We start from the raw sequence: 16,286 nt of genomic DNA, 5'->3' as shown, positions 1-16,286 counted from the left end.
ACCTAAATGTTATTTACTTATCTCCTAAATTACAATCTACTTTTTCTCATTTATTCCTGCAAGAACTTCCTGAACCACAGTAGGGCAACCGATTAGTGGGACTACACACACACACACACACACACACAAAGCAATCTATGGAAAGGGAAAAAAACCCCCAATATGCTAACATCTACAATATTTAAATATATATAGACATAAATACCTAAAAATGACCACACAGAAAAAACTACAACCGATTAGTGGGACTACACACACACACACACACACACACAAAGCAATCTATGGAAAGGGAAAAACCCCCCAATATGCTAACATCTACAATATTTAAATGTATATAGACATAAATACCTAAAAATGACCACACAGAAAAAACTACAACTTACAGCCATTCAATTCAATAGACATTCCATTTAGAATTTTCCACAGTTCACACAGCAGGGGCCAGGCTGATTTAATCTTGCTAGCTGTCCTTCCACAACAGTGACCCTGATGAGCAGTGAACTTGACTGCAGGGATAATGTTCAGAACACTTGAGAACAAACTATTTTCAAGCACTTTACCAATGTTTATTAACATTACGTCTACTGATAAAATAATTTGAACTCATGAAGTCATTAGGATAGCCTCCTATATTGAAGAAACAAACTTCAAGTTAGTACATACTTTTAAAAATACTATATAACAGCATGTATTTTGTTGTTTTTAAAATTATTCAGCCTTTTCACTAATTTTGATAAGGCTTCCACTTAATTTTTAGTAGTATACTTTTATTATCCTCACCCAAACCACTCTTGTATATATGAGTAAGAATATATTCACAACATATCTTCAAACACAAGAGATGATAAATATGAGGGTACTTCAAAAAGTATGCAAAAAAAAGTAATTAAAAGATAATATGAATCTTTCCATGAACTTTTTGAAGACCCCTTGTATCTATGGACACATATCTATTTATATATTGGGGTAAAACATGATGAAGCAGAATGCTCAAGGACTGAGAATTTCCATATATGATTTTTATATTAGTATTATTAAATTGACAATTCCTTGTTTTAATTATTATTGTTAAAAATATTCCTAAAGTGTATTAAGATGTTTTACTACCTCAAGGAGACTGATGTAAACTGAATCTCTTTCAAAGCAAGGATTTTGCAGAGTTAAACATTAGCCTTAAACTAGGAGAAAGACAGCTCTTTCTCCAAGAGTAGATTCAATGGGGCCCTCAAACAAGATCATATGGTAAACTGAATCTCTTTCAAAGCAAGAATTTTGCAGAGTTAAACGTTAGCCTTAAACTAGGAGAAAGACATCTCTTTCTCCAAGAGTAGATTCAATGGGGCCCTCAGACAACAAGATCATATGGCAAGAATGTCATTAAATTTAAACATTTCTATGCCTATCACCTTTCCTCTCATTTTCCTTAATAATTCAGCCAATATTGTATACTGAAGTGCTCAAATCACTTGAATTCTAAGTTGTTAAACTTCTATTTTAGTATAGTAAATAATTTTTTACTCAATTACAAACTGCCTCATATATTTCGCACTTCTTCAGGTTTCATATACAGGCCATTCTGACAGAAAAGAAAATAAGATAACAAGATGCCAAAGCATCTTACAGTTATTGTGTAAGCAACGACTTTAAGCCTGCTGGGCAGAAGAGGCAATTTAAGAAGAGAACAAACCACAGTGAAGATTTTATTTGCTATCCACAATATTTCTTCATTTCTAGTAATTCTGATTGCTTATTTATATCAGCAAAGGAACAGGGATATACAGGGAAATGTTGGTGAGAGGTGAGGGTGGTTCTTTCCACCCCTGAAAGAAGATCTGTTCATTGTGAGGACAAGCAGATTACCAGGAGAATTACATGTCCTACAGAAAGTATGAATTAAACGACTACTTCCAGTGTGTCGAAAGCACATTTACAAGTACACATGGTGTGCATACAAGTGTGTATGTGTGTGTGTAACTAAGGAGCCCTGATAAAAATATTGTTCAGACTATGTGAAACTACCATGTTTTTATGTTAAAAAAAACTGTTAAATATCAGCTATTTCATACAGTTCAATTTGAATTTAAAAGACGGCACAGAGTGTGTGTGTGCATGCACGTGTGTGCGTGTGTGTGCATAAGCCTAAATGCTTATATATGACTGTTGACATATCAAAATTTTGACGCAATTTAAAAAAAAAACAAAACCTCTCTTAAGGCTAATTTACTGGATTGTTTGGTGGAAAATCTTTAAAGCTGCTTTTACCTGGTGGTCAAAGTATTCATACTAAAGGCAATAGCAATTAAAATAAAATGTTAAGTTGGGTATAGAAATAGTAATCCAATTTCTTACTGGTTTCTGACCCTTAATAGACAAGTTCCTCAACCATCTCTCTCTCTCTCTCTCTCTCTCACACACACACACACACACACACACACACGCACACGCACACGCACACACACACACTCCTACTCACTCATAATCTTCACCTCTGGGGAGAAATAAATTAATTGGAGGCATCACACTTATAAGTAGAAGTCTGGTTCCATTCACACAGTTTAAAATATTACCTACTACATTTGGATTAAAGTAAAAATGAAGTAGGAGTTTCTTTTCTCTGGCTGATGTTCTTTGTTATATTTACTTACTTTCATGTAAGTAAATTCTAGATTTGACATAAGAAGACACTGTTTTAAAAGTTTTTAACATATATGCTTATTTTCAAACTAAAATTCTTTTAGCCAAGAAACTTTAGTAAGATGAAGCCAGCATGGTAATATCATAAAGGTCAACAATTTTAGTAATACATGTTGAAAGTCTAGGAAACACATGATGGGCTAGCTAACAATGTCTGAGGCTACCAATATAGCAAGTTGATTATACTTGGGTGATGTAAGTATTCAGCTTTGCTAGAGAATAAAATAACCTATAGTTTTTGTCATGATTTAAAGAAGGGAAAGGAGAAAGAAGAAATTATCTTTGGTAATTCAGTCAAATAAACAAAAATACCACCCAAACTCTGAGTCATTTTCCACAGCAGAAAATCTACTGTACTGAAAAATACGAGGATACTTCAAAAATTTTGTGGAAAAATGTGATTAAAAAATAAGACGAATCTCTCCATGAACTTTCTGAAGTACCCTTGTACATCCATGGTTCAATATCACATAAGAAAACTAAAGCTTTCTTTTTTTTTATGGTGGTTCAAGACTCGAGGAGAAATTTACAGCAGGGATAAAAGAGTTCATGGAAAGCCTCAGGAAATTACAGAGAAAAATACTTGAGTGATGGTCATTCTAACTATTTCTAAATGGAGATCAGCTTTGGTTCTCAGTATCATTTATTTCTTGGACTTGGTTTTTATCTGGTTTGCTATGATTTTTCAGTCAGTAGATAAGTCTGATAATTTCTGGGCAAGAGATTGCACTCTAATGATATCTCTTTTCATTTCATGGACACTTTCCTATTCTTTTCTGATTGCTAGACGATGCTATTTTTCCTCTATATCTTCTTTCCCTACCTAATGTCATAAATCTATCATAATCTATATGAACTTTCTTGTACACCGCTTACATTTTTCTTTCTCTACAAACTGCAAAATGCCTGACATAATATGTATCTAGTAACGATATGTAACTATACCTGGCAAGTCCCTCACAGGTTTTTTTTTGCTTTGTTTTTCTAAATGCCATGGATCTCACTTGTAAAACGCTGCTTAAAATTCACCTCTTTCAGGCAGTCATTCAAGATGACATTCATCTATGTCAATTCACTTTGGGCTACCTCAAAAATATGCTCAGTTTGTACTATATAACTTGTCCTGTTGGCCTGTTTCTTTATAAAAGTATTCCTCAATCTCATGCTTGTGTATGTTCTCTCTTCTATATGGAAAAATAATTTCTCATGCCTTTGTTTCATACCACAGTGTCTAAAATAGCCTTCTATATACAATGTGTACTCAAAATAAGGCTGCCTCATACTTTTCTGAAAATTAATTATTTACAAAAATATTTTTATAATTTTGGAATAACACAAAATATATATTGGTCTCTGTCCCTGGTTCTTGACATAGAGCTCCTAAGACCTTTGGAATTTCTTGAGTAATAGGAGTGTCTGAAACAGAACTACTAAATCCCTTAGAATTTCCTGGGTGATAGAAAACATCTTTTGTTCTAATAAGGCAAGTCTTGGTTGGCTCCTGGATAGCCTCAAGATGAAGGGTTGATTGCCAGAGGAATCAACCATGTCATGAGAGGACTGGAACTTTCAGCGGCATCCCCAGAGCTCCAGGGAGAGGGAGAGGGGCTGAAGGTTGAGTTGATCGCCAATGGCTGATAATGTAATCAATCATGCCTAGGTAATAAAGCCTCCATAAAAACGCAAAAGGGCAGGGTTTGGAGAGCTTCTGGACTGCTGAGTACATGGAGATGCCTGGAGGGTGGCATGTCCATAGAGGGCATGGAAGCTCTGCACCCCTTCTCATATACCTTGCACTATGCATCTCTTCCATCTGGCTATTCACTTGTATCCTTTGTAATATCCTTTATAATAAATGGGTAAATGTAAGTGTTTCCCTGAGTTCTATGAGTTATCCTACCAAATTTTCAAACCCAAGGAGAAGGTTGTGACAACCCCAACTTCTTGGCGATTGGTCAGAAGCACAGGTTACAATCTGGGGCTTACAATTAGTGTCTGAGGTTGGAGGCAGTCTTCTGGGATTGAGTCCTTAAACTACGGGGTCTGCACTAACCCTGGTTAGTATCAGAATTGAATTAAATTGTAGGACACCCAGTTGGTGTTGCTATAGAACTGGCTGATGATGTGGGAGAAATACCTCACACATTTTGGTGACCAGAAGTGTTCCGTGTTGAGTAGTGAGTGGTGAGAACAGGAAAAAAGTTTGGTTTTTCCTATCTCATACAATAATTTAAAATATTTATAATAATTTTAAATATTTTAAACTGAACACATGCAGTTAGTTCCTTCTGAATCCCCTAAAACAACAGCAAAGAGATTTTCTTTGTGTGTTTGTGGTTGTTTTTTAAGGCATAAGCCCACAATGACAAAAGAATAAAAATTAGAGATGAAAACAACAAACTTTGGGAGCTGACAAGGCAAACAGATGACTGGTAACTGATTCAGCAGATCTGAGAAAGCTGAATCCTAAGCTAGAAGTGTAGAAAGCCAAGATTCAACCCATTTACAATACAAAAATCTCTGTAAGGCTCAGGCACTGGCAGGACCAAATACCCCTGGAACCAAAATCAAGGGGGAGCTAAAAACCACTTTCTGGATGTAAGTTCATTTAAAAAGATTGGATGTCCCACTAACCCCCTGAGGCCCTCCCCTACTTAGTGCAGCCACATGTGTGACCCTGTTCCATCCTGGCAAAATATCAGAAGTTTGCTCTCTAGAAAGTGTAAAACAAAGAGTCTCTGGAAGACATAGCTGAATAAATCTCCTGAAAAGTAGAACAAAAGGATAAAATTAAAAATAAGAGAGAAAAGATAATTAGAGGACTGGTTAAGGAGGTTAAATATAAGAATACTTCTAGAAAGACAAAACAGATCATGGGAGAAAGAAAAATCAGCATCTCCCAGATCTGAAGGTCGTAAGTTTACAAAGGATAAACACCCAGCATGAAAGATGAAAACACATCCACACTGCAGCATATCATTGTGAAATTTCAAAACATTTGGAACAAGAAGCAAATCCCACCAATTTCTAAAAAGAAAACACAGGGTGTGTTCACTTTGTGAAATTTCATCAGGCAGAGCACTTACAATATGCACTCTTTTCTACACTCATATATATGTTAAACTTGGAGAAAAAGCTTTAAAGAAAAGGAAGGAAATAAGTGGTATCCTCCTTTAGAAGTAAACTGAGAAACAGGTTTACTGAAGCAGAAAAATATTAAACATGTCTTCCTTAACAGGAAAAAAAAAAATTAGATGTGCATAGAAGGCATAAACTTAAACTTGTTTTTGTATATTTTATAAAAAGGGACCTGAAGGGGTGAATGTTGGACAACAGTCTAAGCACAAGTGGGCTTATCCATTCAGTCTGAATTTAACCTCTATGGGGGGAAAAAAAAAGGATAACAGACAATGACCCTTTCACACTTCTTAGAGGGAGATTATAAAAGGATGCTTAGTTTTGTTCCACAGTAGGCTTCCAAACTCTGGTACAATTGTGCCACTAACACAATAATTTCATAGACATGAAGTTAACATAATAAAATAACAGTGCAGCATACCTGTATCTTTCTTTGGAATAAATGAATTATGATTCTCCAGGGGATGACCAAGACATTTCCAAGAGGCATTCTCTTTTTTCTTTAGGACAATCTCTATTTTTCCCACATTCTCAACAACCCTCACTGAAAAGATAAATTCCATTTGCATTCATTGGTATGAAATATAAGATTTTATTTTAAAACCAATATTTCTCTAACAGTCCAAATATCCTGATCTAATATGAATGACACTGATTATTAGTGAGATAAGAAAAAGATTTTGTTCACGTATTCATCAAAATTGTTTATGCCTTATATGATGTTAAGTCCAGCTTATTTTATTTTATTTTTTAAAATTTATTTTTTTAATTTTTAATTTTTATTTTATCAATATACAATGTAGTTGATTTTCATGTCCCTTTACTAATTCCTCTTTCCCACTTCCCTCTCCCCATCCCCCATCAACATCATATCTGTTCACTTGTCTTAACAAGTTCAAGGAATTGTTGTGATCATTGTATCTCCCCCCCCTTTTATTTGTTTGTATATTAATTTATTTTATCTTTTAAAATTTATTAATATATATATTTTTTACATTCTAAGATGTTGTGGAGCAGTTGGGGGTGGAGAAGAAAAGAGGGAGGGAAACGGCGGGAGGAGGAGGAAGGGCATGGTCGAGGCTCGTGGCATCCCCCTCATTCAGGCAGGGGAGACCAGGGGGCTTCCAGCCAGGTGGCTTGGTGGTTGCTGGGATGGCAGCTTAATTTATTGTAGATTCAGATTAACCTCTTTCAAACTAATTTATCAAGGGTCAAAGTAATACATATTGCTAGTTTCATACAAGTAAAAATATAGCTGTGGCACCTAATTAACACACAGCTAAAAAAAAAAAAAAAGTAGGGCTGAGATATACAAATTAGCCATTAAATAAACTCCTAAAAGTAAATTTAATTTACTCCCTTTTAACATTTCTTAGCTGGACTCTGAGGAGTTCTTATGAGTAAATTCAGTAGCCCAATACTGACCTAAAACACAAAAACAGCCCTAGGAGAACAAGTCCCTAGTAAATATGGAGTAAATTAATACAGTACATTTGAATCTTTGATAATTAAACACCTGTTAGGTTATCTTCTTGTTTTTGAATGATTAATACAGTTTAGAATATACACGTATAATAATAAAAAAGACTTTTACACACTGATTTAAATTTTAGGAATTGAACATGCTCTTAAATGCCTAAGCATGTTTCATTTTTCTTTAGAAATAATGTAACTGCTCTCCCTCACTGTAAACACAAAACCCAGTAACTATTTAACAACTGTTTAAGATAGATTAATCAAATTAATTCAAGTCAATGAGCACTGATTTGAAGCTTAACCAAAATAAAATCATGGCCCTTGACTTTAAAGAGCTTAATTTATACGATCTACAGAGCTTATTGTGGTATACGAAAAGGGTAGATACTGAACCAGTATATGGTACTCCAACAAGAAACCACCACTCCATGATGAGTCTTCTATTGCTAAACAGCTGTGTAAAATCCACAGTGCACATTTATATGTAGCAATACTTACAATTTAGTGTGCTCTGTCCACATTAAACATTTAAATATACACATGTTAGAAAAATTTGTCTGGTCTAGTATATTTCCACAAGTTGCATGTCAGGAGCAGGGCAGAGATGAGGAAAGAATGGGAAATAGACAGGAATTTTTTTTTTAAAGAGAGGAAAAGGAAAAGGTTAAGAGATGAAAGGAACAAGGGGGAAGAAAGAAAGGAAAAACCCAAAACCAGAGGGAGAGGTACATTAAAAAATTAATGTATTTGTTTATATAGAAAACACCATACTTTTGTTTTGCAACATGAAAATATACATATCAAATATAAGACAAATGCTTATTTTTTTTCTCTTTCTCCATATGTATGTGTCATATATGTATGCACATAAGTAACTTTTTGAAGGCAGCTTACCAGAAAAATCTTCCTGAACCTCATGGCTTAGCCCTGCCATAGAAAAATGTATTAAGTTAAAAATCCAGCTTCAATTCATAATCCAATTTATATGAACACCATAAAAGATCATTTAAATGGTTCTTTTATGCACTATTTCAAATTCCTCAAGACAAGTAAAACATATTGAGACCAAAAGAAAATTATACTCAATCAAAATAGACATTCTAATTACTTAAATATGTACTTCTTCAATTTTTTCATTTCTTCCCCTATTAACTGAAGAGAAAATACTCCATTGCTCACAGTGGGTAACCCACACTAGTCCAAGCATGGTCTCAGATTGACTAGTCCAAGTATGGTCCCACGCATGGTCCTAGAAACCAAAAAGGGAGCAGGCTAGGGAGAGAGGCAGCACCTGAAGCATTCACGCCTGGATGTGAGTGCATGTGCATATGTGAACAGAGGCCAGGCCTGGGGCTAGCTTCGTTTTGCCTTCCTTATTGTTCTCTAAAACTGAATATCCATTCGATTATTGAAAAAATTTTTTACTGAGTATCTATCTGTATGTGCCAAGCACTTTCTAGGTGTTTCGGATACCACAGGTAACAGGAAAGAAAAATCCCTGCCCTTATGCAACTTACATTCTAGAAGGAGATATAAGCAATGTTTTTACAAATATCTGCTCTAAATTTCACTGTTAATAACAATTATCTGGAACTTAAAATTCTGCATTTTAATTCTCCCAATGCAATACTGGCTACCAAGAGTTTCATATTTTTGACTGCAGAATTTTTGTATGTTTTTTATATGTGTGCTAGCATAGGGTCTCCCAGTTTCCCCCACTTTTTCTATGTCCTGGCAGAGAAATACAGTGTCTTGACCACTCTGTGACCCAGCCAGCTGAATGTTTTCCTTAGCAGGCTTGAACCCAAGCCTGAACCTTTAACATCTCAGGCACTGATAAAGGTATATAGGTTGCTGAGCAAAACAATGAAAGAAATTAGCCCTGGTCCTGAGCCAAATTCCTTAAACCCTCATATAAACTCCGTAGCCTTTCCCCCTTGTTGCAGGCATACCTAAGTAGACATCCCCTGTCTCACTGTGTGTCCCAAGGATAGGCTGCAGCCCCCCTCAGTAAGTAAGTTCCCCTAATAAATGCTTTGGACCAATAACCTGGCATTTAGTGCTTCTTTCTTTGGAATCCCAACGGGCCCCATCTCAATGGTTTTGTGCACTCCCTTGCGGAAACTCCTTGCCACCACTTTTGGGGCAACTCCAGCCACTGGTTCAGCTGCATGAAACAGATATACTGTTAGCTGCAGTGTGAACAAAATTAGTCATAAAGTATTGGAAAAAATAATAGATGCTGGAACAGGGTTTACTTGAAGAGAAATCATGACAGTGCTGATGGCTAATGTATACTTTTCTAGACATCAGAATGTCTGGTTAAAACTCTCCCATAAAAGGCAACTAGATCTTATACTAACAAAAAATAATAGAAAAACAAAACATTCCATAAGGTAGGATATACTGGTAGGATATTTCTTCCATATTTCTGGAAGAAAGATTTGAGGTTATTTAATCTAATGAATAGGGGGAAAATAACAAACAAAAAAAACATTTATCAACTCTGACCAAGTTCAGGACTAAAGGTATTTCATTAACATAGCAAAGCAGCGAGCAGTATCCTGAGTCAGCTGAGGTCTGGAGAATTTCATCCTGTTTTGCAAAAATAACTGAAATATTCTTTACATAAGAATGCACACTTAAAACAATGTTACCAAGATTATTTTCTTGTTAGTACTGCTTGATTTTTTCATTTCCACCTTCTAACTAGAATATCATCAACTTCATAAAAGGAGAAAAGAGTGAAATCCTAGAGTCAAGTTCATTATGGGTGAGAAGTAGATTAAGAATTTGGTGTCTTTGATTCCAGATTTTAGTCCTGATTTATCTCTCAAAACTGACAGAAGTGAATTGCATGGTTGGTCTTTGGCCATGAAAGCACAGGCAACTGAGGAGGGAAACAATACAAACTTGCAGCCCAGGTTGCTTTGGTGCAGCCTCTTCCTAGTAGAGCTGGGAAGGAACAGGCCAGTGGAACGGGTCATCTAGCAAAGGATACTCAGGAGGAGAGTGTGACAGTCAGGCCTCCAGAGACTTGTTTGTAGGTGTCAAGTACAAGAAACTTGCTAAGGCTGGGCTAACAAATATTTTATATTATTATTGATTCTGACTGCATCTAATTGCTTAATCTTGGAAAGGTGAGGTCATACCGCCATTTGCTAGCATTTTTATTAGTATAAATTACAGAAAAAATTTGATCAGAAGTAACAAACCAAAATGACAATAGCATATAAAATATTATAGTTACCTAGACTGTAAACCAAGTAATTGCCATACTTACAGGAAACTGGAGCTGTTTCCATTAATAAAAATAACTTACTCACCAATATGTATAAGATATGAATAGTCCTTGATAATTGTTTCTGCTCTAAAGGAATCATCCAGATGATCAACTATTACTGAGTCTAAGTTGATATCCTTAAACAGAAAGCGAAAATACAAAGATTAAAAAGTAAAATTTTTTCCAAACTTCTACAACTATACTTTTAAGGTGATCAGTGAAAGTTCATACGGTGCTTCTTTACAGAACTCCCAAGCCAAATAAATGTTACTCCTGTTGCTTTTTTTTTTCCTTTCCTACAACCCAGTTCTTCTCCTTCAAAGCACATATCACAATTTTAATTATATATTTGTCTCTGTTAATATCTACCTTACCCACTAGTCTCTAAGCACTAAGTGTAAGGGACTATCCTCAGAATATTGCTTGGCACATAGTTAAGTGTTCAATAAATATTTGTTAAATAAGAAGTGTGGCAAAAAAAAAAAAAAAAAAAAAAAAATTAGAATCAGACCAGAAACCAAAATACTGTGTTTGTTTTAATCTTTCTACTATTGTGTGATGCTGGGCAAATTACATAGCCTCGTGACCTTAACTTATCAAAAAATCAATGCACTAACAAATTTTTAGGTGTCTCTAATTTCTACATAAACTTGCTGCAAGGTATTTTGGTACCTATCATTTATACCATACACTGAACACATTATTCCACATGGAAACCTTCCCCCTTCCTTCAGCCATCCATCCTCTGTGCCCCACTGATCTTACCAGTGGGAGTGGACCCCAACCTCCCTAGGCCCTGTCTTCTGGGTTTTGGACTGTGGGATGAAGACACAATAGCCATAGGTAGTGGGAGGTGGGACAAGCAGTGCCTCTGGCCCTCTTGGCTGTATCAGTAAGAGGCTGGTTACTCCTGCAGAACGGTCAGATTATGCTACAAGAGTCAGAGAAACCCACAGGCTCAGATGTGGTTCGGCTACTACAGAAGTAGCATGAATTGTCAAAAATTCCTAGCTGCCAGAATTTGTCTTTAAATCCACAAGGTTCCTCAAAGTGAGAGAACCTTGACAATTGCTGGAGAATGTGTTTGGAGATATTATAAATTGCTGATTTATGTGATTTCCCAGCTGGATTGTAAACCCTGTGAAATACAATTCTATGTATCTGGCCCATGATAAGATTATCTAAGACAGTGCCTCACATAAAGTAGGTGTTACATAAATACTTAGTGAATGAATTATCTCCCCAACTTTAGTTTCAAAAGGGCATTTGAACACCATTAGTGGTGATTTAAACATACTAAGCTATAGCAGTACAGTCTCTCTAATCTCAATTTATACTCAGGAAATTTGTCCTTACAGTGAAGTTAACTGGGATTCACTTTTGTTATCCATGTTTTGGAAAAAAAAAAAAAAATCACAAAAAAGCACATGAAATACTTCCTAATCTAGTCTTCTTAAGAAGCTACTGTATGGTTGTTCAGAGCATACACTCTAGCAAGAATGCCTGGAATCCAAATGCTAAATCTGCCACTTAGTGCATGACTTTAGGTAAATGACTTAATCTCTGTTTTCTTTTCTGTAAAATAGGAATAACAATAGTACCTACCTCACAGAGTTGTTGTGAAGAGTAAATAAGTTAATATAAGAAAAATGCTTAGAAAAAGACCTGACACATAACTAAGTATTACTGAGTATTTATATTCCCCTCCCAATTTAAAACATTTGTTTACCTTCTGTTTAGTGTATATGACAACGGTGACTAAAGAGTCTGTTTGGAACCAGTCATAGCTGTAAAATATTAAGAAAACAATGAATAATTAGATCAACAATCACATGCATTAACATATATTAAAGCATTAACTGTTTAAAATTTACAGTGAGAGATATATTTCTCTAGGTTAAACTTTTTTCTAAATAAACAATGGTCTTACCATATTATCTTCTTCATTATATAGCTGACAATTATTTTTAAATTAAAAATATCTATACTTCCATGTATTCCTACTTGGATAAAAACAAAATATCCTTGACAAGACAGTTTTTATAAAGGTTACACATCTCTTTACTAAAATCTTTTATTAGAGTGATAACAAAGCACATGTTTGGTTAAGGAGCATGAAGAAATCTATATGCTAATTACCTTCTCTCCTCCCTTTCACAAATATATTACTACTAAAGAAACTAACTCATCAGGGTTGTTTAATGGGTCAATAGTTAAGATAAAACTAAGTCTTTTGTTTTGCTACAGCTATTGATCAAATTGATACTGTTTTCACACTTATCGCAACACCTACATACAGGCATCCATAGGTGAATCTAGAGGAGGCATTCCGGTCCTTTAATTTAAAATTGTATACAAAATAATCTAACAAATATAGAAAGATACTACTGTTAGAATAATATAGACTGCCAGTGGAAAGAAGGGCATTAAAAGAAAGAACTAGAGAACACACACCTGAGGGTATAACACACACATTGGAACTATCATTAACAAAAATATATGTTGCCTAATTTACTGCTAACTGTTTAAGACCATTAGTGTATAACACACTTTGAAAGCTTTCCATTAAAAAAATGATTAAAAAAAAGCTAGATATACAAAAAATAGAACAGTTAAATAAATAATGGTATGGTCGCATGATGGAATGCAAAGAAAAAATGCTTTCACAGAATATTTAATGACACAGGAAATTGCTCACAGAATATACTGCAACACCAATATTATAAAAATAGAACAATATGAAAATAAGCATTATATAAATCAAACTGAAAGGAATAAATCAAATGTTAAGAGAATATATCTAAGGTTGGTAGGATTACAACTGATTTTATCACTTTCTTTTGTATTTCTCTCATTTTCCAAGTTTTCTACCATGGATGTACTTATTTACTTTTTTATAATCAGAAAAATATTTTAAAATAACTTTTTTAAGTGTTGGTGTTTCAAATGGATCAAACTTCAGCTATACTTAAAATTCATATTTGTGGGACAGCTCATTCTTCAACAACATCTAATAAATGAGGCACTACAGTTATCGACAACGAAGCAAGATAAATAGTAAGCAATAAATCAAACTCAGTGCTACTTTATTTTTTAAAATATGTGCATTTTTGTGTAGTACTGATTTAGCTTTAAAAGTCTAAAACAAGAATGCATACCTTGGAGAACTAGGACCTTCTTTGGCAAGTGTATCTGTCACTTGGCTCTTGGGAAGCATGCCTTCACAAAGAAAAATAAACAAAATAGCTACAGTTCATCTACATGGCATTTAAAAAATTGTTTTTGTCTTTTCAGTTTCTTACTGAAATATTACATACATACATAAAAGAATACAAATCATAAATAAAATACTCAGTGAAATTTTATGAAGTGAAACATACCCTGGTGACCAGCACCCTCTGTGTGCTCCCTTACAATAACCACCCCTCCCCCAAGGATAATCACTCTTCTAATTTCCAACATCACAATTAGTTTTTGCCTGCATTTGACCTTCCTATAAGTGGAATCATAAGATATTTTTCTCTTTTGCTCGGGCTTTTTGTCCTACATTATGGATATTACAGTTCTTATGTCAAATAAGCATGATTGACAGTAAGCAATAAATCAAGCCTAGAGCTTTTGAGATTTTATCCATGCTGTTGAATGCATCAGTAGTTTGGTTCCTTTTTATTACTGAGCAGTATTACATTATATGAATAGACCACAATTTATTCATTCTCCTGATGATGGGTATTAGTATTGTTTCCAGTTTGGGGATATTGTACACATAGCACTGTTACAAACATTCTTTTACACGCACATGTACATTCTTTAAGAATATATATTGATATTTCCGTTGGGCATACAGATGTACATATGTTTAGCTTTAATAGATACTGCCAAACATCTTTCCAAAGTGGTTATACCACGTGGTCGTACCACTTTTTACCACAGTGTTTGAGAATTCCAGTTGCTCCACAACCTCATCAACATATGGTATTCTTTTTCCATTTTACTCATTCTTGTGGATATGCATCAACACAGCATTTAAAAGCCCACTAAAGCGGTGGGTTTAAAATCATTGCAGAAAACTATGAGACATGGAAGAACTTGAAATTCTGCAAACATTAAGAATTTTCCTCCCATGATAATAGTCCATTGTTTATATTGGTAAGACTTAGTTTGGAAAAAAAAGAACACTGCTGCTAAATGACTTTTGATAATCACTGTAACAATTATATATTTCTTAAACTACGCAGGAAAAAATAATGATTAGTCTCTGGTAAGTCTTGGAATTCTCAAATTAGAATCTTTCCGTGAACTTTCTGAAGTACCCTCATATATTCTAATCTTATAAGATCCAGGTCAGATTACTTGTGGAATGCTATATTCCACTCGTAAGGCCATCTTTAACTTCATTTGTCAATTAGCTAGATTTAGCCATTCCACAATGTATATAAACTTCAAAACATCATGTTGTACCCGATAAATGCATACAATTCTATCTGTTAATTAAAAAATTTTGAAAAAAACCCTTGAGGTATTAGTTAAATGCAGTGCATTCAAACAAGGGTACCAAAAAAGTAAAGTTTTGGATGCCATATGTGGTTGGAAATGAAATGCCCAGTCTATCAGTTATTAGTCATTAAGCAATGGTTGTTTTCATTTTATCACTGAAGAGTCAGTCATCGGAGAAAACCTAAGATCAGTCCCTCATTTCATGCAGTGTTATATCACCAGACAATTTTGGGTATTTGCATAAATACAGAAAGAAAAAAATAAAACTATTTCTAAATGTATATCGACCCAGTTCAGTCAGAGTAGCCCCATGCATTTTATGAGTCAGTACTGACCATCACATCAAACTTTTGGGGGGAAGGGAAATGTTAGTCATAATTGCAAGTCATCCCAAATGGCTCCTACTGCTGATGCTCAGCCCAGAAAAGAGTAGATTAATAAGCTATTCAGCATCTGTATACAAACATTGGAGGTAAGCTCATATGCCTCAGGGAGTTGACTTGTTGGCAGACTTGTTTCTGAGGATGGAACTCCTAATTACTACAAGTATTAAGCTGAGGGCAGATGAACATGTGTTCAGGAATGTCACAGAAGGGACTATTAGAGGAATGGCTGGAATAACGGGCCTAGAAAGTTCTATCAAATTCTCTAAGTTTAGACCAACAAAGACATATTTTTTATTAAAAAAACCTAAATACCCCAGACAATTCTGCGAAGCAATACTGTACATAAACATGTGTATATAACTAATTTTTTTTATTACACATTTATATGACTTACCATTTAAGACTTTCTTTTCCTCATGATAGTCTGCATAGTGATTTAGGAAAAAAAGTCAGATAAGAATACTACAATGTCAAAGAGAATTATCAGTACCAATTACTGATTTAAAGATAACAGCCCTTCTTTCTTGAAGGACTTTCTTCTAAGACCTGAGGAGAAAAATAAGGCTAATAAATTGATGGCCTTTGTTTCAAATAAGTAAGTTTCATCTCTCAAGATTGTCAGGCCATTTTTCTAGGTGTTTGTCTCCCACTTCACTGGGCTTTTTTCTAATTCTTTAGTCACTTTTTTCTAATATCTTAATCAATTTCTTTAGAGAGCATATAAAAATGTTGTGTCCAGGTTATATCATATTCTAAATTAGTCTTAATTAACCGTAATTTATTAGATTACATTTTATAAATGAAACACA

The 16,286-nt window shown here is 34.6% G+C and overlaps 1 protein-coding gene across 1 annotated transcript in view; it reads right to left on the bottom strand.

Moving 5' to 3' along the window:
• Positions 1-15,901, bottom strand: part of LOC103596473 (cytochrome b5 reductase 4) — a gene marked incomplete at its 5' end in the record, with an annotated part of 32,911 nt that extends 17,010 nt beyond the window's left edge. The window contains 6 exons of the mRNA XM_008580112.1: positions 6,257-6,379; positions 8,206-8,238; positions 10,638-10,731; positions 12,324-12,381; positions 13,753-13,813; positions 15,872-15,901. Of these exons, the coding sequence (XP_008578334.1) occupies positions 6,257-6,379; positions 8,206-8,238; positions 10,638-10,731; positions 12,324-12,381; positions 13,753-13,813; positions 15,872-15,901 (399 nt within the window). The remainder of the gene's footprint in view (positions 1-6,256; positions 6,380-8,205; positions 8,239-10,637; positions 10,732-12,323; positions 12,382-13,752; positions 13,814-15,871) is intronic.
• Positions 15,902-16,286: the final 385 nt, after the last annotated feature.

This window comes from Galeopterus variegatus, unplaced genomic scaffold (assembly GCF_000696425.1).
Source record: "Galeopterus variegatus unplaced genomic scaffold, G_variegatus-3.0.2 Scaffold2023, whole genome shotgun sequence".
NCBI classification, from domain to species: Eukaryota; Metazoa; Chordata; class Mammalia; order Dermoptera; family Cynocephalidae; genus Galeopterus; species Galeopterus variegatus.
The sequence above is the reverse complement of the archived record's forward strand: the minus strand, read 5'-3'. Positions and strand labels throughout refer to the sequence as shown.